Source organism: Pelophylax lessonae (assembly GCF_965119305.1).
Source record: "Pelophylax lessonae genome assembly, chromosome: 4".
Taxonomy (NCBI): domain Eukaryota; kingdom Metazoa; phylum Chordata; class Amphibia; order Anura; family Ranidae; genus Pelophylax; species Pelophylax lessonae.
This window is the reverse complement of record NC_138771.1, coordinates 635,737,671-635,761,990: the sequence shown is the minus strand read 5'-3', so window position 1 is coordinate 635,761,990 and position 24,320 is coordinate 635,737,671. Positions and strand designations below refer to the sequence as shown.

The window sequence follows — 24,320 nt, the reverse complement described above, 5'->3', positions numbered from 1 at the left end:
GGAAGTTGAGTGTCCTGACCCCAATCTATGGCTTCTTTTATAGCCATAACATATGGGTCAATCAGAGGAAAATCGAACAAATTTGGCATATCTCCTGATTCGGAAGATGATCCTGATGAAATTTCCAAAACCTTTGGTGTTCTTCGGCCTTGATCTGTGGAAGTACTTGCTTTAGGTTCCCCCCTTGAACCGCTTGCACTGGAGACCAAATGTATGCTTTCGGCCACTGCCTCGTGAATATAATCTTTAACTCTGCCCCCTTATCCGTGGCCACATCTCTCATGCATTCGACACATAAAATTTTCCTGGGAACTGATGGCGCCACACAGGCCCAGCATAGGCCATCTGAAGGTCACCCTGTCTGTCTTGGTTCCACTGCTGGAGATATACTGCAGCTTGGAATGGTGGGCAAACAGATTTTCTGTTTAGAGTGAAACCCTGATTTTGGGGATTTAGAGTGGTGGCGGGACTTCTCTTTCTGTGATTGTCTTTTTTTAGGGCTTCTGCTACTAATAAGATTAGGTACCACACCAGTCATGCGTGCATCACTCTTTTCCTCTATAGTCCCACGTAGCCCCCTCTTATCTTTCCACAGATCTTCGTGCCTGTTGTGGCTGATGGCGAGCTCATGGCTAAAGATGAAAGAAAAGATCTTTTTGGAAGACAGCCAATTAGGAAAATTAACTATCCAGTACTCTCTCTTTCTCTCCCTACTTATTTCTCCTTTTTTTTTAACCTCCCTGGCGGTATGATTCGTTCCGGTTTTAGGTGCTGAAAGCGGTACCATTATTTTGCATGCAATTTTTAAAAATGAGCAGCCCAAACCAACTATTTACATGTGATTTTTTTTTTTACTGTGCGTTCTTCTTTATAACATCTCTGGTATGATAAAGTTTGAAACACAAAATCATAAATTATAATATAATAAATGACTATAAATTTAAAGTATGTATGTATGTATGTATATATATATATATATATATATATATATATATATATATATATATATATATATACACGTATATATATGTATATGTGTGTATATATATATATATATATATATATATATATATATATATATATATATATATATATATATATATATATAAAAGTACAGTAAAACTGCAGGAAAGGGCACTGGGGGCAATCTAATGTGAATTTATTTTATTTTGCAAAGTATCAGTGTGTTTGTGTGTTTTACTTTTGAATTTGCCGCCGGTTCCACCCCCCTGCGAGCGTCACGTCGCAGGAGACAGAAGCCGGGGCACAGAGAGTATCCGGAGGAAGACCTGCCGCCGCACACCGCCCGCATACATCTCTGGATCCCGGGAACAAGGTAAGTAACCCCTCTACCAGGATCCTTCCTAGCAGTACCCCGAGTGTGGCTCGCGGTTGCCGCTTTTGGGACTGAAATTTTAACCCCGAGTCATACTCGGGAATACCGCTAGGAAGGTTAAATCTCACTGACCCTTTAAATGTCAGACATCTTGCCTGCTGCAAGCAACCTAGAGCCTGAAGCATGGCAGGGAGACCGGGTCTAGCAGCTGCTGAGAAGGTCTTCAGCAAGCCTGGCTGGGACAAAAGAGTGAGAGATGAGTGGGGGGAGGAGGGAAGCTGCATCCCTGGATCCCCGACGCTGCCCATGCATACAGGCTCATCGGATCCCAATTGAGATGACAGCCGCGGCATTCCGGTTTTATTAGCACCGCAGCACTTGCTATGCCCTGCAAACGCCCCTCCTTGACGTCACCCGGCAGCATCAGAAAGCCAGGAGAGCTGCTGGCTCAGACCCTAAGACCCCGTTCAGACAGGGTCGATGCGACTTGCTGGGGCGACCTGTGAAGTCGCGGTGCACGCTGACCTCAGTGCGACATGCACGGACTTCATATCATTGAAGTCAATGCAAGTCGCCTCCAGGTCGTCCCAAAGTAGTACAGGACCCTTTTTCTAAGTCGGAGCGACTTGTGTTGCTCCTATTTGAACCGGTCCTGTGCTAATCAATGGCAGGCGACCCACTGCGACTTGCCAGGCGACCAAGTCGCCTGACAAGTCGCGCTAGTGTGAATGAGGTCTAATGCCGGGGAAATGAGACGGCTGCAAAGTAGGTTTGTGGTTGAACCCTCTTCTGCTCACCACAGTCTGGTGGTCTATCATCTCCAATCAGTCTGCCCATTCTCTTTTCATCAAGGCATTTTCCTCAACACAACAGCCGTTCACTGGATATTTTCTCTTTCGGACCATTCTCTGTAAACCTGAGAGATGGTTGTGTGGGAAAATTCCAGTACATCAGCAGTTTTTTCCAGTCCTTCTGAAACCAACAACCATGCCACGTTCAAAGTCCCTTAAATCCCCTTTCTTCCCCATTCTGATGCTCGGTTTGAACTTCAGCAGGTTGTCTTACCCACATCTAAATGCATTGAGTTGCTGCCATATGATTGGCTGCCATCTGCCAATCTTGCATTGCTGTCATTAGCAATTTGTCTTACCAAGCAACTGAAGAGGTGTACCTAATAAAGTGGCCGGTGAGTGTACTATAATATAATAATAATAATACAGTATAATGAGCTATAATAATATATATTTTTTTTACCTTTAGTACACATTATTTGAGGGGAAAAATAATGATTGATAATAAAAATGTAATGTGCAGTTATTTATTTATTACAGGTACTGATATAGCGGCGTTAATTTACGCAAAGCTTTACACATACAGTATATACAGTATTGCACATTCACATCAGTCCCTGCCCTCAGTCCAGAGTTTTCCTCTTACCAGCTGGAGCCATACGTTAGTTGTCATAGTCTCCTCTTTCTCATTCTGTCAATGGGAATAAAAACAGAAAAAAATGTTTAGCAATTGTTCGTGCGGTCAAATCGATGTTCTTTTTCGAGTGTAGTGACGAGAATATTTGAAGGAGCAGGATGGAAACTTTTTCTCGAATAAACACATTTCTAACATTTAATGTGGTTCCCGTTTGGGGAAGTCCATTCACTCCAAAATCAAATGTAAAAAGCAAACAAAACTTTGAAGTACAAAAGACAAAAGAAAGACCAATTACCCCTGCCGCATCCTGATATATACTATATTTACAATAAGTTTGCAGTCCTGCTGGTGGTGGATTTTAATAGTACTTATATGAGACAGACGTATTGTATTTAAAAAAAAAAAAAAAAAAAACATATTTTATTATATATCATTTGGAAACACAATGGGCGCCCAAAGGTGACTACATTAACCACTTAAGCCCCGGAAGATTTTACCCCCTTCCTGACCAGGGTCTATTTTGCGATTCGGCACTACGTGACTTTAACGGACAATTTCGCGGTCCTGCGATGCTGTACCCAAATTAAATTGACGTCCTTTTTTTCCCCACAAACAGAGCTTTCTTTTGGTGTTATTTGATCACCTGTGCGATTTTTACTTTTTGCACTATAAACAAAAAAAGAGCGACAATTTTGAAAAAATAACAATATTTTTCACATTTTTTAATATTAAATTCCCCCCCAAAAAAATGTAAAAATCAAAATTTTTTAACATTTTAGGCCAATTTTTTTTTTTACCGTATGTTTGGGAAAAAAAAAAAATCGCAAAAAGCGTATTTTGATTGGTTTGCGCAAAAGTTATTGCGTTTACTAACTAAGGGAAAGATTTTTGTCATTTTTGTTGTTTTTTTTTTTTTAACAAGTAATGGCGGCGATCTGCGATTTTTTTTTTGTGGGACTGCGACATTGCGGCGGACAGATCAGACCCTTGACTGACATTTTTGACACTTTTGGGGTTACCAGTGACATTACTACAGTAATCAGTGCTATACATATTCACTGTTACTGTAAAAATGACACTGGCAGTGAAGGGGTTAACTTTATTTGAGAGGGAGGGGTTAAGTGTGTCCCTAGGGGCGTTCTTCTACCTGTGATTGGATGTGGCTGTGTGTGTAACAGCAGAGATCTACGGTCCTACATAGCAGGACCGTATGATCTGTGCTGTTACACAGAGGAGAATGACAGGCGGCTTTATTTACACTAGCCGCCTGCCTTTCTCCCTCTCTACCGGAGGATCGCGAGCGAGTGAGCGGCGGACATCGGATCCGCCGCTCACTCGCGCGGGGGGTCCGTGAGCGAGCGGGAGCGCGACCTCCGGCGGCGCGCGCTCGCTCCCTAGAGCCTCACAGGCTAGTGACGTACCCATACGTCACTTTGCCTGTGAGGGGCTGACTGCCGCCGCAGTAAATAGTCGGGCGGCAGTCAGCAAGTGGTTAAAATACATGAAAGTATAATACAATATCCTTGTGAATATTGTGAAAATCCATGGATTGAAGTGTGTAATCCTTGTTGCTGGTCTACGCGTTTCGTAATGTGCTTCCTCAAGACCAACAGCAGGTGTATCACAATCTAGTAATCTTAAATGAATATGCCATCAGTTTCATATTAGTCATATAATGATTATATATAACTTTCTTCAACAATATTTCTATACATTTTTTTCACTGACGTCACTTACATGTAGAGACGTCAGAGGCATACATATATCGCATATGTCTGGGGCGGACATGGGACTAGCAACCCATTGGCATCTACTGGTTGTATAGTTAAATTTGCACTCACATTTCCTTAACCACTTGCCGACCAGCCGCTGCACCCACTCTAAACCAGGGAAGCCGAGGCGCAGGGCGCCAGGCAGCCGCGATAGCTCCCCGTGAAGAGAGAGCGGCGGTCTGCTAATGTAAACACAGGAGACCGTTGTTCTCTCTGGTATCGATACAGAGCCTCTGTGTTCCTTCTATTTAGGATCACAGGTCTCTGTGTTGATATTACAAGCCCATCCCCCCACATTTAGAAAACACCTCCTTAGGCTCACACTTAACCCTTTGATCAAGCTCACACTTAACTCTTTGATCGCCCCTGGGTTAACCCCTTCCCTGCCAGTGTCATTATTACAGTAACAGTGCATATTTTTAGCGCTGATTACTGTAGTAATGTCACTGGTCCCCCCAAAAATGTCAGTTAGGGGTCTGATCTATCTGATGCAATGTCGCAGTCCTGCTAAAAATCGCTGATCACCACCAATACTAGTAAAAAAAAATAAAAAAAATAAAAATGAAATATTTCCCCTAGTTTGTAGACCCGATAACTTTTGAGAAAAGCAATCAATATACACTTATTGGGATTTTCTTTATCAAAAATATATGGCAGAATACAAATTGGCCTTATGAAAAAATTTGATTTTTAAATTTTTTTTTATATGGAATGTTCTATAGCAGAAGGAAATATTGTTTTTTTTTTTCAAAATTGTCGCTCTTTTTTTGTTTTTAGCGCAAAAAATAAAAATCGCAGATGTGATCAAATACCACCAAAAGAAAGCTCTATTTGTGGGGGAAAAAAGGACATCAATTTTATTTGGGTACAGCGTCGCACGACCGCACAATTGTTAGTTAAAGTAAGGCAGTGCCGAGTCGCAAAATATGGCCTGGTCATTAAGGGAATAAAACCTTCCGGTCCTTAAGTGGTTAAGATTACTAGATTGTGATGCACCTGCTGTTGGTCTTGAGGAAGCACATTACGAAACGCGTCGACCAGCAACAAGGATTACACACTTCAATAGATGGATTGAACGTAGAGAGGTGTTCACAGCATTGTTCACAAGGATATTGTATTATACTTTCATGTATTTTAATGTAGTCGCCTTTGGGTGTCCATTGTGTTCCTAATGATATATAATAAAAGATGATTTTTTTTAGAAATACAACAAGTCTGTCTCATGTGAGTGCCATTAAAATTTATCACCAGAGGGACTGTGTCTTGCAAACTTTTTGTAAAACTTTTAAGTATTTAGTTTATTAATTAGTATTTAGTTTCCAATAACATTTGTCAAGTTGTTGAATGTACTGAGAGTTTTTTTTTTCACAAACTTTCATTCAAAAATCTACTAGTGTATGGCCAGCTTTATGTACAGTAGTGTAAGTTTTGTCTGGAGATGACTCTGCGAGCTGAGAGACCAACTGAGGGTATCTGTATGAATTCATGCACACACTGACTCCCGACTCCAAAGTACCCATAACAATATCAATCCACCCTGTAGCTGTTCCCATTGCTTCTATACAGAGCTCTGTTATATGACACTGTTATGCACACTCAGGAGTCGGCATGGCTATTGGTGACCTTTCACCTCTGGCCTCCTAAGACTCAGTGGGGTTGATTTACTAAAGGCAATTATGCAGTGCAAGTGCGGTTGCTCTAGATCTGTGGGAAAGCTCAGCTTATTTCTATCATCCAATTATGTGCAAGCAAAAATGCAGTTTTTTTTTATTTTCCTTGCATGTGATTGGGTATTCTTTGCAAAGTGAAGCCTGACCTAATTTACTAAGTTCTGGAGCAATTGCACTTTCAGTGCACAGTATATTTGCCTTTAGTAAATCAACCCCAGTAAGTAAACAAGCTAAATGAGGAGAATGAAAATATATATCTCTTATAGGCTACATTTATGTACATTTAGGCCCCTTTCACATTTGTACGACCTGAAAGTCGCTCAACTTTGCTGCGACTTGAAGCAATGCCTGTGTAATCTTGCGGTCTATGGAGCTCAAGTTGCAACAAAGTCGGACCAAAGTGGTGCAGGGACTACTTTGAAGTCGCTCAGATGTGAATGGTACTCATTGGAAATCATGGGGTACGACTTGTCAAGCGACGTTGCAGTCCCAAACCGCGCTGTGTTATAAGTGCCTTATTCTACATATATACACATACACAGACTATATTGTCAAAAGTATTGGGACACCTGCCTTTACATGCACATGAATTTTAATGGAAACCCAGTCTTAGTACATAGGGTTTAATATTGAGTTGGCCCACCCTTTGCAGCAATAAGAGCTTCAACTCTTCCGAGTAGGCTGTCCACAAGGTTTAGGAGTGTCTATGGGAATGTTTGACCATTCTTCTAGAAGCACATTTGTGAGGTCAGGCACTAATGTTGAATGAGAAGGCCTGGCTTGCAGTCTCCACTCTAATTCATCCCAAAGGTGTTCTGTGAGGTTGAGGTCAGGACTCTGTGCAGACCAGTCAAGTTCCTCCACCCCAAACTCGCTTATCCATGTCTTTATGAACCTTGCTTTGTACACTGGTACGCAGTCATGTTGGAACAGGAAGGGGCCATCCCCAAACTGTTCCCACAAAGTTGGGAGCATGAAATTGTCAAAAATGTCTTGGTATGCTGATGCCTTAAGAGTTCCCTTCACTGGAACTAAGGGGCCAAGCCCAACCCCTGACAAACAACCCCACACCATAATCTCCCCTCCGCCAAATGATAGGGACCAGTGCACAAAGCAAGATCTGTAAAGACATGGATGAGTGAGTTTGGAGTGGAGGAACTTGACTGGCCTGACCTCAACCCGATAGATTAACTTTGGGATGAAGTAGAGCGGAGACTGCGAGCCAGACCTTCTCGTCCAACATTAGTGTCTGATCTCACAAATGGGCTTCTGGAAGAATGGTCAAACCTTCCCATAGACACTCCTAAACCTTGTGACAGCCTTCCCAGAAGAGCTGAAACTGTTATAACTGTAAAGGTCGGCCAACTCAATATTGAACCCTACGGACTAAGACTGGGATGCCATTAAAGATCATGTGCGTGTAAAGGCAGGCGTCCCAATACTTCTGAAAATATAGTGTGTGTGTGTGTATATATATATATATATATATACATACATACACACATGTTTTTTTAATCTCCCACATGACTTACCAGGGAGATGAGGTTGGTCAGTGTGAGTTTCAGACGGACTTCGATGATGTCATGGATGGATTTGACGGGACGAGCATTTTTGTCGTAGTTAGAAAACAAGTCATTTAACAGCTGAAGCTCCTCACTGGCCAGCGAATCTAATAGACAAAGAAATAGCCAATTAGCAGGCATGGTGTACAAAGCTCCAACCCCTAGGCAGAGGAATGCAAGAAGGCGGTTAAATAAAGGTAATATTTTTTAAAACTTAGTGGCAGTTTATAAGTAAACCATTAGGAGTACATGGGAGATGAGATGTCCTTCTTTAACTGTCACAGATTGGTGGCTGTTGTTGAATGGGGAATATCCAGAATACTGAACTCCAGGCAAATGTGAATGAATATTCACTTGTATGTTATGGGTTACAAAGTATTTTTTAGCTAAAGTGGACCTAGGCTCAACTGTTAACTGTGTGGATGGATAAAAGGATAGATGGATAGACAAAAAATAACTCAAGGGTTGAAATTCTTACCTGGAGAAGAGGCTGATCTGGGGCCCTTCCCATTGCTTCCTACCCATTTCAAGACACAGGTCCTTGGTCATGTGGTCTGCTGTAGGGGATGATCAGATTTCATACAGGCTGATCTTCACAGCCATCTGATTCACAGGCTGATCCTCACACCTATCTGATTCACAGGTGGACTCACACCTATCTGATTCACAGGTGGACTCACATCTATCTGATCCTTGGGGTTGCATTAACTCATGTCACACATTAACATGCGTTGCATTAAGGCAAACCATAAAATTTAATGGGCTGCCAACAAACTGAAAAGCGGACATGAACCCTTTTTTCTGAGGCAGTGCATTACTGTGGATTGCAGTGAGCTTCATGGTGCATTTCTGTGCTTTGTGGTTACACTTTTGGCAAGACATATACCTTCACTCATAAATATAAAGCTAAAACTTACCACCCCTAACACTAAATCTATGCCTTCAATCCCTTCAAGTCTATACTTAGTAGGGATGCACCGAATGTTCGGCAACCGAACATTATTCGGCCGAAAATAGCAAAAAAAGCACTTTCGGTGTTCGGCCGAATAAGTAAAAAGGCCGAATAAATTTGTGCCGAACAATGTCCCGACGGCGACCCACCATCCTCGAGCATCACTGTAAACATAGCCGGAGGCACTACAGCGGCGGTCACTAAATGGCGGCCCATTGGCGGTCCGCGCGATGCTTCCTCCCGGACCGCGAGGCCGCTACCTAGGAGTCCTTCAGTCCCCTTCCTCACTGCGGCTCCCGGCTCCCTGCTCACACCCCGCCGGTGTCCTGTCCGGCCGCGAGTAGGGGGTGTGACGTCACGCGCGCATCCCGCCCCCTGCTCCTGACTGCGGCTCCTTCACACTCGGTCCAGCGAGCTAGGACGTGACACTATGTGCACGCCCCGCCCCCCTGTTCGTGGCTTTTGGCTCCGACCTGGCTGCAGTTCAGGTATGTGGAGCACATTTGGGGGAGAATACGGTAGCTGCACAAGCATTAGTGTGCAGACTGGCATATTTTGCCATATGTTGCCATGCTCATTAGAGTGCCCTATAAAGTGCCCCTTAAAAAAAAAAGAAAAAAAATGTGCCCAACAGAGTGCTCCCTTGACATAAAATGTGGCCATCAGCGTGCCCCTTATTTTATGCTAAGGGACATGCTGATGAGCATATTTTATGTTAAGGGGCACTCTGATGGGCATATTTTATGTTAAGGGGCACGCTAATGGGCATATTTTATGTTAAGAGCAACGCTGATTTAAATGTTTTGTTTTGCCCATCAGAGTGCCCCCTAACATAAAATGTGTCCATCAGCGTGCCCCCTAACATAAAATGTGCCCATCAGCATGCCCCCTAAAAATTGGCAAAATAAATGGAAAAAATGCGAAACACCGCGTTCGGTATTCGGCCTTCGGCCAAGCATTTCATTATTACTCGGCTTCGGCTTCGGCCAAGAATTTCATTTCGGTGCATCCCTAATACTTAGCTTCTCACGACCAAAACATGGGGAAATCTTGGACCAAGACTGTGTCTTAACCATCCTGCGTCATAAAACATACAGCTCCTGGTTCCTAAAGGGTATGTATAGCCATAGCCCAAACTTCTGTTGGAACCTTCCTTTCTCCTTGTAGATCAGTGCTTCTCAACCTAATGGAGACCAGTGCCTGGTATATTCTTCCCAAACCTCTAAATTTTTCCCAAACCTCTAATGCCCCAACATTTTAGGAAAATTTTATACTCACACAATAAAATATGGACATTATGAATGTGCATTGAAAGGTTGGAAAGCTCTAGATGGGGCTGGGTGTCAATGTTGGGGGGATGGAGGGGCTGAGGGGACTCTGCAGGTGACTTGCTGGCCCTGTAGCGGACAAGGTTTCTGGAGGAAGCTAAGGAGCAACTGTGTGGGATGGTTTCTCTGGAGTTGGCTTTGCAGGGGAAATGCGGGGCTGGGAAGCACTGGGGTACACTGTTGGGGGCACTATGGGGAGCTAAAAGCTCTGCAGCAAACTGGAGTCTATGTGTGGAACTGTGGGGTTCTGTGGGAACATTTTAGGAACATTTTATACTCACACAATAAAAATATGGAAATGATAAATGTGCATTGAAAGATTGGAAAGCTCTAGATGGGGCTGGGTGTCAATGTTGGGGGGATGGAGGGGCTGAGGGGACTCTGCAGGTGACTTGCTGGCCCTGTAGCGGACAAGGTTTCTGGAGGGAGCTAAGGAGCAAATGTGGGATGATTTCTCTGGAGTTGGCTTTGCAGGGGAAATCTGGGAGACTGGAGAGCACTGCAGGGCTGGGAAGCACTGGGGTACACTGTTGGAGGCACTATGGGGACCTAGAAGCTCTGCAGCAAACTGGGGTCTATGTGTGCAACTATGGGGTTCTGTGGAAACATTTTATACTCACACAATAAAAATATGGATATGATAAATGAGCATTGAAAGGTTGGAAAGCTCTAGATGGGGCTGGGTGTCAATGTTGGGGGGAAGAAGGTTCTGGGGGGCTGAGGGGACTCTGCAGGTGACTTGCTGGCCCTGTAGCGGACAAGGTTCCTGGAGGAAGCTAAGGAGCAAATGTGTGGGATGGTTTCTCTGGAGTTGGCTTTGCAGGGGAAATCTGGGAGACTGGAGAGCACTGCGGGGCTGGGAAGCACTGTGGTACACTGTTGGGGGCACTATGGGGAGCTAGAAGCTCTGTAGCAAACTGTAGTCTATGTGTGGAACTGTGGGGTTCTGTGGGAGGTGGAGGGCCCTGTGGGAACTGAAGGCTCCTAAAGGCTTGGGGGGGGGGGGGGGGGCTGACCTGTGAGAGGTTGGGTGGTGGCACTATAGAAGTTAAGAAGCACTGTGGGGGGATAGGGGATTGGCAGCTAGCTGAAGTCCCAGGAAGAGGGAAGCAGTGACCCAGAAGTGGACAACAGCCCAGTGGTTGAGAACAAGGCTTTCTATTGATGAAGACTCATCTCCAGAACTCCCAAGAGCCCTTTGCCTACAAAGTGAGGAAAGGCTATTGGAAGTCAAGATTGTACTGTACAAATGTGTAGAGGGACAGAGAGTAGGGGTTAGGTGTTACGTAGTCCAGCAGGCAGGGAAGACGTTAGGATCTCATTATATTTCTGACAGATCGACAGTTTATTTATTTTTATTATTTTTTTAGGCATTTTAAATAGATGAAATGTGGGATAATGTGTATAAACTGCAGAGATATAATGCATATGTTTGGTTGTTATTTTTCTTTGTTTTTTGTTTTTTTTGGGGGGTATTTTTTTTTTGCCCCCACATATACTTTCATGCAGAAACTGATCTAGCAAAGTAGACCTCATCCATTACCTACAGGTCATAGTTTTCCCCAAAATTGAATATCTCTGCAAATGGAATGTGTAAAAATCCAGCATTATGACCCCGACTAGAGGAAGCTGAAGAACATACTTTTCTCTTATCATGGGCAGTGTCTTCTAGTGGCCATAATGCAACGTTTTCCCCATTCACACATTCAATCTGCAGAGAATATAGCAGGAGAACATTTCATTTTGTCTCATTTACACAGAAGGAATTTGCATGCTGTTTGGATGGATGAACAGCTATGCAAATTATTTATAAAATGCTCCACTTAGTATGCAATCGTTATTTGTGTGCTTGCAGTTGCCTCACTTACTATTTATTGAAGCAGGATACGGCTATTTATAATGATTTATATTTAAGTGCGAGGTGAGAGTTTTATTTGTGGGCTTTGGCATTTGGCAGTTTTCTTTATTTCATTTTTGGGTATTATATTTACAGTGGGATTTCTTACTTTCTTTTATTGTGTACAACCGGGGTCTCCAATCTTTCCAGTACACGGGCCCCATCATAGATTTTACCAGGGCTTTTTTTCTCAGAGAATAGGTGCAGGAACTCCCCCTTCTAAGTTACTTTGTGTCTCCGCCCCCTACCCACCTCCGAGCACTAACCCTTGGTTCCACCCCTTCCAACCTCTGAGCACTGACCCTTGGTTCCACCCCTTCCAACCTCCGAGCACTGACCCTTGGTTCCACCCCTTCCAACCTCCAAGCACTGACCCTTGGTTCCACCCCTTCCTACCTCCGAGCACTGACCCTTGGTTCCACCCCTTCCAACCTCCGAGCACTGACCCTTGGTTCCACCCCTTCCAGCCTCCGAGCACTGACCCTTGGTTCTACCCCTTCCAACCTCCGAGCACTGACCCTTGGTTCCACCCCTTCCAACCTCCGAGCACTGACCCTTGGTTCCACCCCTTCCAGCCTCCGAGCACTGACCCTTGGTTCCACCCCTTCCAACCTCCGAGCACTGACCCTTGGTTCCACCCTTTCCAACCTCCGAGCACTAGCCCTTGGTTCCACCCCTTCCAACCTCCGAGCATAGCCCTTGGTTCCACCCCTTCCAACCTCAGAGCACTGACCCTTGGTTCCACCCCTTCCAACCTCCGAGCACTGACCCTTGGTTCCACCCCTTCCAACCTCCAAGCACTGACCCTTAGTTCCACCCCTTCCAACCTCTGAGCACTGACCCTTGGTTCCACCCCCTACCCAGCTTCCAGTACAGCCCCTTTTAGAGAATATAGAGCCAAGTATAATTTTGTATTGGAATGTATAGAATAGGTTATGATAGCAAGAAAAGCAATAAAATAGATCCCCCACAGCCAGCAGCAATAGATGCCCCAGCAGCAATAGACCCCCAGCAGCAGCAAAAGATCTCCCAGCAGCCAGCATCAATAGACTCTCTAGCAGCCAGCAACAGTGGACCCCTCCCTAAACAGTAGATCCCTTCTAGCAACAATTAACCCTCAGTATCAAAAGATCCTCCACCAGCAATAATAGATTACCATGCAAAAATACTTTGTAGGTGCCGGTACTGTGTTCCCCCGCGTTCCCGCTGAAAAAAAGCCCTGGATTTTACAAAAATTCATGGGCCAAAAAAACGCAGTTTTATAAATGAATGAATAAAATGTAAATGTAATGAATGAATAAAATGTAAATGTAATGAATGAATAAAATACATGAATAAATAAATGTTTTAATAAGTTTTACCTGGGGCTTTTTTTTTTTTTTGTAATCACCATCATATTATTCAGAGCAACAGAGAAAGAACTTCAATAGAACAAAGCAATGAAATACCAAATAAACTTGAGCCATTTATAAAAGTGTAACAAAAATAAATTCAGTCCCCCTCAGTCCCCTTTATTTCAGAGTCCCCTCTAAAGCAGCCCATAGAGATGATTTGATTTTACCAGCAGTAATCACATGTAAAAAATCCAACAGGCTGGCTGCACCCAAGTCAATCAATGGATCAACTTGGTTACAATCAGCCTGCCCATAGATTAATCGAATCTCGGCCAGTCCCTGCTGAACCAGCTGAATTGCAATCCATGTAAGGCCGTCTTTACTCTGAATCCCATCAGAGTCCCCCTTACATCATTAGTCCCCATCAAAGTTCCATCTTACATCAGAGTCCCCATCAGAGTTCTTACTTACACCAGAATCCATTATTATGGGCCAGAGTCCACTTAAAAGTCCTCTCTTACATATCAGTCCCTCTTAATTAGGTTTCCCCTTACATTAGAGTCCACAACAGAATCCCTCTTACATCAGGGTCCCTATTGGATCTCTCCCCCCCCCCCCCACATCAGGGTCCCCATCAGCATCCCCCTTACCTCATGATTCCCATCACAGTCCCCCTTACATCCAGATCCCCAACAGAGTCCCCCTTACATTAGGGTCTTTATAAGAGTTCCCCATTACATCAGGGTCCCCATTACATCAGGGTCCCCATTACAGTTACCCCTTATATCAGAGTTCCCCCTACATCAGGGTCCCCTTTAGAGATCCCCCTACATCAGAGTTCGCCTTACATCAGGGTCCTCATCAGAATCCCCCTTACATCAGAGTCCCTATCAGTGCCCCCTTACATCAGAGTCCACTCTATCATATGGGTCCCCATCAGAGTCCCCCCTTACATCAGGGCCCCCCATCATAGTAATAACAAAGACTAACTGAGCTACCACCCTGTAATCATGTTTATAATGAGGTTAAAAGAGCTAGCAAGTCGAAAGGTTACAATCCAATCTTCTTTAACCACTTTAGGGCCGGAAGGTTTTGCCCCCTTAATGACCAGGCCCTATTTTGTGATTCGGCCCTTGCGTTACTGTAACGGACAATTGCGCGGTCATGCAACGCTGTACCCAAATAAAATTGATGCCCTGTTTTTCCCACAAACACAGCTTTCTTTTGGTGGTATTTTATCACCTCTGCAATTTTTATTTTTTGCGCTATAAACAAAAAAAGAGCAACAACTCTGGAAAAAAAAAAATATATATTTTCACATATATAACATTCTCAAAAAAATGTAAAAATCAACATTTTTTTAACATTTTAGGCCAATTTGTATTCTGCTACATAGTTTTGGTAAAAAAAAAAAAAAAATCGCAATAATCGTATTTTGATTGGTTTACGCAAAAGTTATCGCGTCTACTATTTACGGGAAAGATTTATGTCATTTTTATTGTTGTTTTTAATTTTTTACTAGTAATGGCGGCAATCTGCGATTTTTTGCGGGACTGCAACAGATTGGACCCCTAACTGACATTTTTGACACTTTTGGGAAGACCAGTGATATTACTACAGTAATCAGTGCTAAAAATATGCACTGTTACTGTAATAATGACATTGGCAGGGAAAGGGTTAACCCAGTGGGAGATCAAGGGGTTAAATGTGAGCCTAGGGGAGTGATTCTAACTGTGGGGGGGGGGCGTGGCTTCTGAAATGACCATAGAGACATGTGATCCTATATAGAAGGATCACAGGCGCTCTGTGATCATTCCAGGGAGAAGAACGGTCAGCTGTGTTTACAACAGCTGACCGTCCTTCTCTCTCAGCGGGGAGCGATCGCAGGTGTCAGGCGGCAATTGGAGCCGTCTGCCCGCTGGATTGGCTTCCCCGCTGATGAGCAGGGCATAGCCTCCCGAGAGCAAGTGCAGTACATGTACGGCAATTCGCCTGGGAGCGGCTGCCTGCAAGAGGTAAGAGAAAGCAATGTCGGGGTAAAAACCCAGGAACAAGACAGTCATTGCGTTTCAGCCTATGCAGGCCTCATTATGACTAAGACCTGCATAGGCTGAAACGCGTCAACTGTCTTGTTCTTGGATTTTTACCCCAACATCGTGTTCAATAAAGAAGATTGGATTTTAACCTTTTGACTTGCCAGCCCTTTTGACTATTGTATCTCCATCATAGTCCAGCTTACATCCAGATCCCCTTCAGAGTTCACCCCCCCCCCCCTTGTCTCCCATCAGAGTCCCCTGTACATCAGGGTTCTGCACTCCTGCACTGGAGACTGCATCATGGGGTGCAGAGAGTGCATATCAGCTATGGGCCAGATAAAATCTTTTAGCAGGCTACAGGTGACCCGAGGGCCATAGTTTGAAGACCCCTGATAATACAACAGAGCGATCAGCAATATTAATTTCATTGTTATCCCTTATTATAATATTTCTATTCTTTTTATTTGTTTTAGGCCTTGCTTTGTATGGTTTCTGGAGTACAGACTACGTACTATGATTTAACCATTTGTAAAACCAAAACTTTTTGGTAAATTTTGGATAGAGTGTGGAAGGGTATTTATTGCTCCCTGTGTTTCTGCTAGGGGGATTCTCCCCTTCTCTTTTTGCCCTGGTGACTATTAAAGGAAGTGATAGGAAGGCTCTCATTTTGGAGTTGTTAGAGAACAATGGGTGGTGGGAACTCCTCCAATGGGTAAACCAGTTTTGGTGACAACGGTCTACCGGTACAAGAAGTGCAAATCTCCCCAATGAGGGAACAGAAAGCAATAATTAAATTTGGCAGAGGTTCTGACTCTCATCCACTCTGTAGAATAATTAAAAATAAAGTTTCTCCTGGAGTTTGGGCTCTACATAACATAAATGTCCAATGTCAATACCCCTCCCCCTCCTTGGTGCAGGAAATAATGCTAATTTTCTAGGGTGTTAATCCTTTCCTAAGTTCCAGTCTAAGATGGTGCCTTGCCCTAGATTTCCTGTTTCAGGGCAGCTCCTTTCTCCTGCAGCATCCTATGGAGCCATTTTTGTATGCAGGGACTCGAGTTGTTTCTCCCTACACTGAGTGCATCAATAGAAACACATAGCCCCATAGCCTAAGATGGCAAGGCACTCACCTCCTCCTCTCTTCTCTTCCCCCCTCTTTTCATCAAACTAAAGCAGGCCATAGACGATTCGAATTTCGTACGATTTATCGTTCGATAAACGAAAGCGGCACTCGTGCACATCATCGAGTGTACCATCAATGTGAGCCGAAAATCGTACGACAAAACACTATTTTTTGTGCCTTTTAACCACATCTCTACCGGACACACTCCCTACTGTTCTGTGTTTTGTTAGGCGAAATCATACAACTCCCCCACTAATGATACGAAATTCGGCCGATTTTCGCAAAAAAAACCAACATGTTGGATATGTGAATTTTTGCTGTCGTACGAAAATCGAACGTTTTACATAGCACACTAACGATACGAAAATCGTTCGATAACACAGACTGGCTGCAGACTGTGCTGTCCTCTGTTAACTCTTTCATTGAAAGTTGTAAACTGCAAGCTCAGGGGTAGGAATAATAAAGAGTTCACTGGGGAATATTTATTTTATTATTCTCAGTGCGTTAATACTACTTTAATCTATGATCCTGCAGTTTTCTCACTGTTGGTTCTGACTGTGAGCACTGCTTTCAAGCAAGCCTCTTTTATCGCTGGTCTCAACAGTTTTGTTGCTGCCCTGTTTTGCTCACATCATCATGTACAATGCAGGACCAGCGGTTACTGCTGTTACAGTAGATCATGCATTGTACATGATGATCTAAGAGATTCCACATCCACATTCTGGGGCAGGAGCAAAGAAGACCAAGCTGGGAGTTGTCACATAGCAGGACTATGAAATAAATGATGTAATCCTCTCTAATACACCATTACCTAGACAAAATAGGCATCATTTAGATTTATTTATTGTAGCAGGTAGGTGCTAGGTAAAGATATAGTGGGCATTGTCTGCCTAACAGCAGGGCTGTGATTTATTAGTCAGGGTGTCATGGGTTCCAGGTGTGCCTGCTGAAAGGGGAGTCTCCCCACTGGCTCCTGTGAGAGGCTTCTCATAGGGCAGTGGAGGAAACCCAATAAGCTTATGGCTTTATTGTTATCTATTTGTATGTTTACCTTGAATAAAAATATCGAAACAGAACCCCACCAAGAAAATGACACCCTCAATAAGGGGTCGCTGCTGTTGACCAGTGGCCTAAATGTAAGAGGTGTCCCCTTGGGAGAAGATGTGGTGGCAAACAAGATGGCTGTTTAGGGACCAAATGGCTTCATTATAAGAATTTTATTCTGTGCTTGTTTTTGTCCTTTACATGTACTCTTGGCATGTTGCAAACATAATTCTGATGACATAGCAAAACTTCTGATTTATGTTTGCAGAACCTGTGGTGAAGAAGTTCCTGGAAACTGGCATCTGGACGCTGTTTTTTTATAGCACATTAGGCCACAAGAAATAAACTTCCTCTTATGGTAAACCTTTTGATGAACCATGATCACCAGACAATTAACTCCATGTTTGATGTAATGATATTATTCTTTGGTTGATTTTATATCTGGAAAAAATAATTTCCCCAGTCTCTGATGATCACCTGCAGTGTGTTCCCATTGTATTAACATCTTCTGCAGCATGTCCCCAGTCTGATCATTTCCTGCAGCATGTCCTTAGTATCTCACCATGTCCTGGAGCATGTCCTCTGTATCTCACCATGTCCTGGACCATGTCCTTAGTATCTCACCATGTCCTGGAGCATGTCCTTAGTATCTCACCATGTCCTGGAGCATGTCCTTAGTATCTCACCATGTCCTGGAGCATGTCCTTAGTATCTCACCATGTCCTGGACCATGTCCTTAGTATCTCACCATGTCCTGGAGCATGTCCTTAGTATCTCACCATGTCCTGGAGCATGTCCTCAGTATCTCACCATGTCCTGGACCATGTCCTTAGTATCTCACCATGTCCTGGAGCATGTCCTTAGTATCTCACCATGTCCTGGAGCATGTCCTTAGTATCTCACCATGTCCTGGACCATGTCCTCAGTATCTCACCATGTCCTGGACCATGTCCTTAGTATCTCACCATGTCCTGGAGCATGTCCTCAGTATCTCACCATGTCCTGGACCATGTCCTTAGTATCTCACAATGTCCTGGAGCATGTCCTCAGTATCTCACCATGTTCTGGAGCATGTCCTCAGTATCTCACCATGTTCTGGACCATGTCCTTAGTATCTCACAATGTCCTGGAGCATGTCCTCAGTATCTCACCATGTTCTGGAGCATGTCCTCAGTATCTCACCATGTTCTGGAGCATGTCCTCAGTATCTCACCATATCCTGGACCATGTCCTTAGTATCTCACAATGTCCTGGAGCATGTCCTCAGTATCTCACCATGTTCTGGAGCATGTCCTCAGTATCTCACCATGTTCTGGAGCATGTCCTCAGTATCTCACCATGTTCTGGAGCATGTCCTCAGTATCTCACCATGTTCTGGAGCATGTCCTCAGTATCTCGCCATGTTCTGGAGCATGTCCTCAGTATCTCACCATGTTCTGGAGCATGTCCTCAGTATCTCACCATGTTCTGGAGCATGTCCTCAGTATCTCACCATCTCCTGGAGCATGTCTTCAGTATCTCACCATCTCCTTGAGTATGTTCTCAGTTTTTGACCATCTGCTGTAACATTTCTGCAGTCGTTGACCATCTCTGGTAGCGCATCTTCAGTCTTCTGAAGCATGTTCTCAATATCTTATTATCTCTTGTATGTCTGCAGTCTCTGACCATCTCCTATAGCATATCTGCAATCTCTGACAGACCACTGTAGCATGCTCATGCTTACTTATACTTGAGTCTGTCTGGCCTCTATGTAGCTACATATCTCTTGAATTGGGTTTCACTGACTAACAACATGGTGAAAATGGAGAGCAAATGCTTGAAGACTGCTCTTGTTTTTGTAAATGGAGGATAGCGCAGTAAAATAATTATTACTATGGTTTTTTAGCAGAGGAAACAGTCATGACTATCCTGAAGTAGACCCTTTAGAATCCTGGGATTCTAAAAACCAAATAATTATGCTCACCTAGGTGGATGCAGCATCGGTCCCCCACTGCTTATAAGACCAAGAACTGAGCAATCAAAGTCCTCTGATCACTCAGTTCTCAGTCTTTAGTTTGCAGAGAGCCATACAACAGGCAAACATTACATTGTCCGGTGCTAGGTGTAATGACAATAAAAAAGGGTAGCTCAATGTGTCCCAGAATGTGCGATATAGATCCCAGTCCGACTGCTATAGGTACAGACCACCTGGAGAGGTGGAAACAATGAAAGACATAAAAAAAAAAAAACAGTAGCACATGGGGGATACTCTAATGCCAAATTATGGAGTCTGTGCATATTGTAGAGTCATTCCACTCTAGAGATCCAATATCAGAAGAATAAATAGTTTGTTGAGAGCTTGTCCAGTGATGAACTGTCAATCAGAGCCAGTAACTGGACCATCCGAATTATATATTATACCTACAACTCTTTCACATTGCATTGTCTAGTGCAAGCTTGTCAGCACAATGCACATTAGTGCATTACATAGTTACATAGTTTGAGAGGTTGAAAAAAGACATGAGTCCATCCAGTTCAACTTATGATGTGTGTGTGTGTTTGCTGTTAACCGTACATTGTATACCCCTGTATGTTGTGGTCTTTAAGGTGACCATCTAATAGTTTTTTGAAACTATCAATGCTCCCCGTTGATACGACTGCTTGTGGAAGCCAATTCCACATCCTTACTGCTCTGACAGTGAAGAACCCCTTACGTATTTTAAGGTTAAACCATTTTTCCTCTAGTTTTAGTGAGTGGCCACGTGTCTTATTGTATTCCCTTTCTCTAAAAAGTTTGTTCCTTATGCTAGGGTCGCCAGTACAGTATTTGTACATTGATATCATATCCCCCCTCAATCGTCTCTTCTCCAGAGAGAATAAGTTCAGTGCTTGCAGTCTTTCCTCATAGCTGATGTCCTCCATTCCCCTAATTATTTTTGTTGCCCTTCTCTGGACTCTCTCCAGTTCCAGCACATCCTTCCTGAGGACCGGTGCCCAGAACTGGACGGAATACTCCAGATGTGGCCGGACCAGAGTCTTGTAGAGTGTGACAATATTCTCTTTATTTCTGGAGTGAATCCCCTTTTTTATACATGCCAGTATTCTGTTGGCTTTGCTTGCATTCAATTTGGTGTGAACAAACCCTGGGACTCCTCTTCCCAACCCTTGGCTGGATAGAGTTTTTGGGATCATTGACTTATGGCTCCCATAGAAGGCTCGAATTGCAGCCAATTTCTACTATATTGGTTAAAATTTCAAGCTATGGATGGCCTTGCAAGTATCCCCTGGCTTGCCAAAAGATGATTAAAAAGTTGACTGAGCCAGAATAAAAATTATTGGGTGAACTGTTACTGTATTTTATCAGATGCAGTCACTGTTTGGCAGTGCCAGCAGCAATGGGTGCCACCGCCACGACTATCTGAATACATACAATGGCTATTTCCTCGATCGATTAGCGTAGATGGGGGAATCCATTTTTTTTTCTCTCTTTTTCTCTCTCGTTGAATGAACATCCTAAATTTGAGCCATCCATGGGGGCTTTAGTCTTTTTTCTGGAAGAGCATTGCAGCTTCTGTGCTCCCTGCAGAGCCTTTCACCCTGGTGCACATGTAGGGTGAAGTGAACCCATCTTATTAACCTTTCAAAAAAGACAGTATACAGCCAAAGTTTGTGACCTTCAAACTTACATTAACAAGTTGGACATCACTTTTGGTAATCAAGCACATAGCCAAGCAATATCTTTTGACAAAATTTAGCATACAAAGACATTTTTGACAATTGTGTCCTGCCAGCACTGTAGTGTTGCCAACGGTCAATATTCCTAATGGCAGCCAGTAAAAAATGGGCTCTTTTCTCCTGCCAGTAAGTGCCAGTGACAGGAAAAGGTTTCCAGTAAAAAATGTGGCTGTGACGTTCGGCTCAGAACTGCACATGAGTGCCTGGTACAGTGTGCCGGAGGGTGCCAGCAGGGGGCGGGTCTGGCAGAGGAGGTGCCTGAGCATGTAGTATGATGTCATGGTGCAAGAGATTCGAGTGGAGCAGCCAGAGACCCATGTGCTGGTCTGCAGGATGTGAGCAAGGCAAGGTGGCAGCAGGACTGTCAGTGCTGTTTAGACTGGAGTAGACTGTGCTGCTGCACACTGCTGTCAGTGTCACTGTGAGAGTCCATTTCATGTATGTGTACCGCCCATTCTAACTTCTTGCCCTCCTGACTCCTGTTCCTGAGCTACTTACTTTATCGAAAATAAAATAAGAAATATGTTTTTTGCTTTAAATCATTTTGCTAATTACATATTGTACTTGTTTGTAGCCTAAATACTGAAACTTGCACAACTGTATATTTGTAACTGTTGGAAATGCCAGTAAAAATTGGTCTGTTCCAGTAAAATTTTTGGGTGTCGTGTCAGTAAATTTGAACGTGGTAGGTTGGCAACACTGCCACACTGTGATTGGTCTGTTCCAGTAAAATTTTTGGGTGTCGGGTCAGTAAATTTGAACGTGGTAGGTTGGCAACACTGCCGCACTGTGGTAACAGTTTGGGGAAGGTCCTTATATGTTCCAGCATGACTGTGCCCCTTTGTGCGAAGCCCATTCCATAAAGACATTGGTGGATGAGTTTGGTGTAGATGAACTTTGGTGGTCTGCACACAGCCCTGACCTCAATAGTACTGAACACCAGTAGGATGGATTGAAACGCGGATGACATGTCTGGTCTTCTCATCCAACATGTGGAAAGCTTTCCCAGAAGAGTGAGGGCAATAATAGCTGCAAAGGGTGGACTGATGTGATATTAATGTCCACAGGTTTGGAATGTAAGGTCCAACAAGGTGTGATGGTTTGGTATCCTATATCCTAATTACTAGGCATGCAGTGCTGACCACACCGATTTCAATATTTGGAGTCACTGGCCAGGACCTATTATGAAGATCAGGAAAGTCTGAGAAAATTCAGAAGTTCTTATCTGCCTACTTCAGGTCCTGTAACTCAAAGTATCAAAGCCAGAGAATCAAAATGACAGAAAGGTCAGTGGACAACCCCTATTTTCTTACTTTAAAAGGGTTACCTTGGGTTTGAACTGGTCACTTCAGAAAAAAATATACTTTAGTTATGGCGCTGAACCGAACGGTTCGGCTCGCTTTTGTGCTTTTCCACTGCTAGTACTGCATGGTACGGTGTAGGAACGGTTCGGTACGGTACGGTACAGCGGTGCTTTTCCACTGCATGGAACCGAACGGTACGGCTCTCAAAAACAGTACCACCTCAATTGTGGTTCCAAGAGGTACCATACCCGGTACCATATCCCACAATCCTTTGCATGCAGTCACTACTAGCCACTGATTGGTCAGAGAATCCCACCCACCCCGTTGTTATCCCACCCACTTAACTTTAGTACTACTTTAGTGGAAAAGCAAACCGTACCGTACCGTACCGTTCCAACACCATACCATGCTGTACCAGCAGTGGAAAAGCAAACCGGGCCAAGCAGGGCCGAGTAGAGCCGAGCCGGTACTTGCAGTGGAAAAGTGCCTATACAGATGGAGTCCACTGGAAAAAGGTACTGGTCTCTTCTTCTTTCTCTTGTGGCAAGACCCCCCTGCTGTAATTCCTGGCTGTGCTCTCAATTTGGCTGTTCCCACCCACCTTGTAGAGTTTCTTGTTGCACTCTACCTAAACCCTACAAATACAACCAGGCAAAGTCATAACGGTCACATTATGTGTTTGGACACGAGGACGTGAGGACGGGAGAGCTCACAGCCATAACATATTGTTAGGCAGTTTATGTCCTCAGCTGCTACCCACAGCACAAGTGTCAATTTTAGACAGACTGATCCTTTAATCTACAAGCCAACAGCTCACTAAACCGCTAACCAGAACCTTGGGCTAAGACACAGACATACATTAGGTAAACAGCAGACTTACAGCATAGGAAAGGAAGAAGAAACCAGAAGGGAAGCTGAGCGCCCATCTTTAGACTGTCAGCTCCTGGGACCGTCTCTCTTTCCAAAGGGCCGGCAGCAAAGAAAGCCTAGTAAGCTTGGAGATATTTAAAGATGGGATGTGTTATTTCCATATGGAAGACAGTATCATCTTCAGAGTCTCCCTCCGTCGCCCCTGGAGAGCTCGTACCCACTGACAAGGAACACATGCAGCTGTCACCAATTATTTCCAGTTAAAGACCCCCCCATTAACCTTTTCGTGGTTTTATGTTTGTTGGCCTGTTCACAGACTGTCTACGATCATAAAGTTGTTGAAACTTATTGTAAATGGTCTTCTGATTCCCCAGACTTTTCCAGCCTAAATAAAAATAATGAAAACTTGCTATGTCATATCATATATACACAATAGACTTAATTCACAAAACGTTACACAAGGAGAAGAACCTTTATTTTAGCCACATAACTGCAAATACTAAAATTTCATCAAATCTTAGCCGATAATTGCTGTCACTTGTTTTGACAATAGATATATAGGGCCTTTTGGGGAAATGTTGGGTGGCATGCGCTTGACCCGAGGAGTGGAGAGAAAAGCTGTTTTTCTAAGGGTGCTGACCAAATGTGTCATCATGAAGTAGAGACATTTTTGGGTATTCCCCCTTGGAGGGGAGGCAAGGAGATGTTCCCTAGGGGAGAAGGGTTTGTAGCCTGGAAGTTTTACACTTCTGACAGAAGCTCTGCTCCTGGTTAATATGATGTAGAACCATATTACCTTTTTTTGAAAATGTGTTATGTTGAACTGTTGAAGAAATTTGTTGTTTGCATTGTGGCAGCATTAGCCCTCTGTTTGCTGGATATACCTTAAAAATTCTCTGAGTAAAAAGAACCCTGCTTACCTTTTGCTGGTTCAAACATTCCAATCCTTT

The 24,320-nt window shown here is 43.8% G+C and overlaps 1 protein-coding gene across 3 annotated transcripts in view; it reads right to left on the bottom strand.

Moving 5' to 3' along the window:
• Window positions 1–23,579, bottom strand: part of LOC309552378 (acetylcholine receptor subunit epsilon-like) — a 75,963-nt gene extending 52,384 nt beyond the window's left edge. For all 3 annotated transcript variants that reach the window (XM_082253320.1, XM_082253319.1, XM_082253321.1), the window contains exons 1-3: window positions 23,381–23,579; window positions 7,739–7,875; window positions 2,774–2,818 (exon numbers count right to left, since the gene is read on the bottom strand). In XM_082253320.1, the coding sequence (XP_082109446.1) occupies window positions 2,774–2,818; window positions 7,739–7,875; window positions 23,381–23,426 (228 nt within the window). In that variant the 5' untranslated portion in view covers window positions 23,427–23,579. The remainder of the gene's footprint in view (window positions 1–2,773; window positions 2,819–7,738; window positions 7,876–23,380) is intronic.
• Window positions 23,580–24,320: the final 741 nt, after the last annotated feature.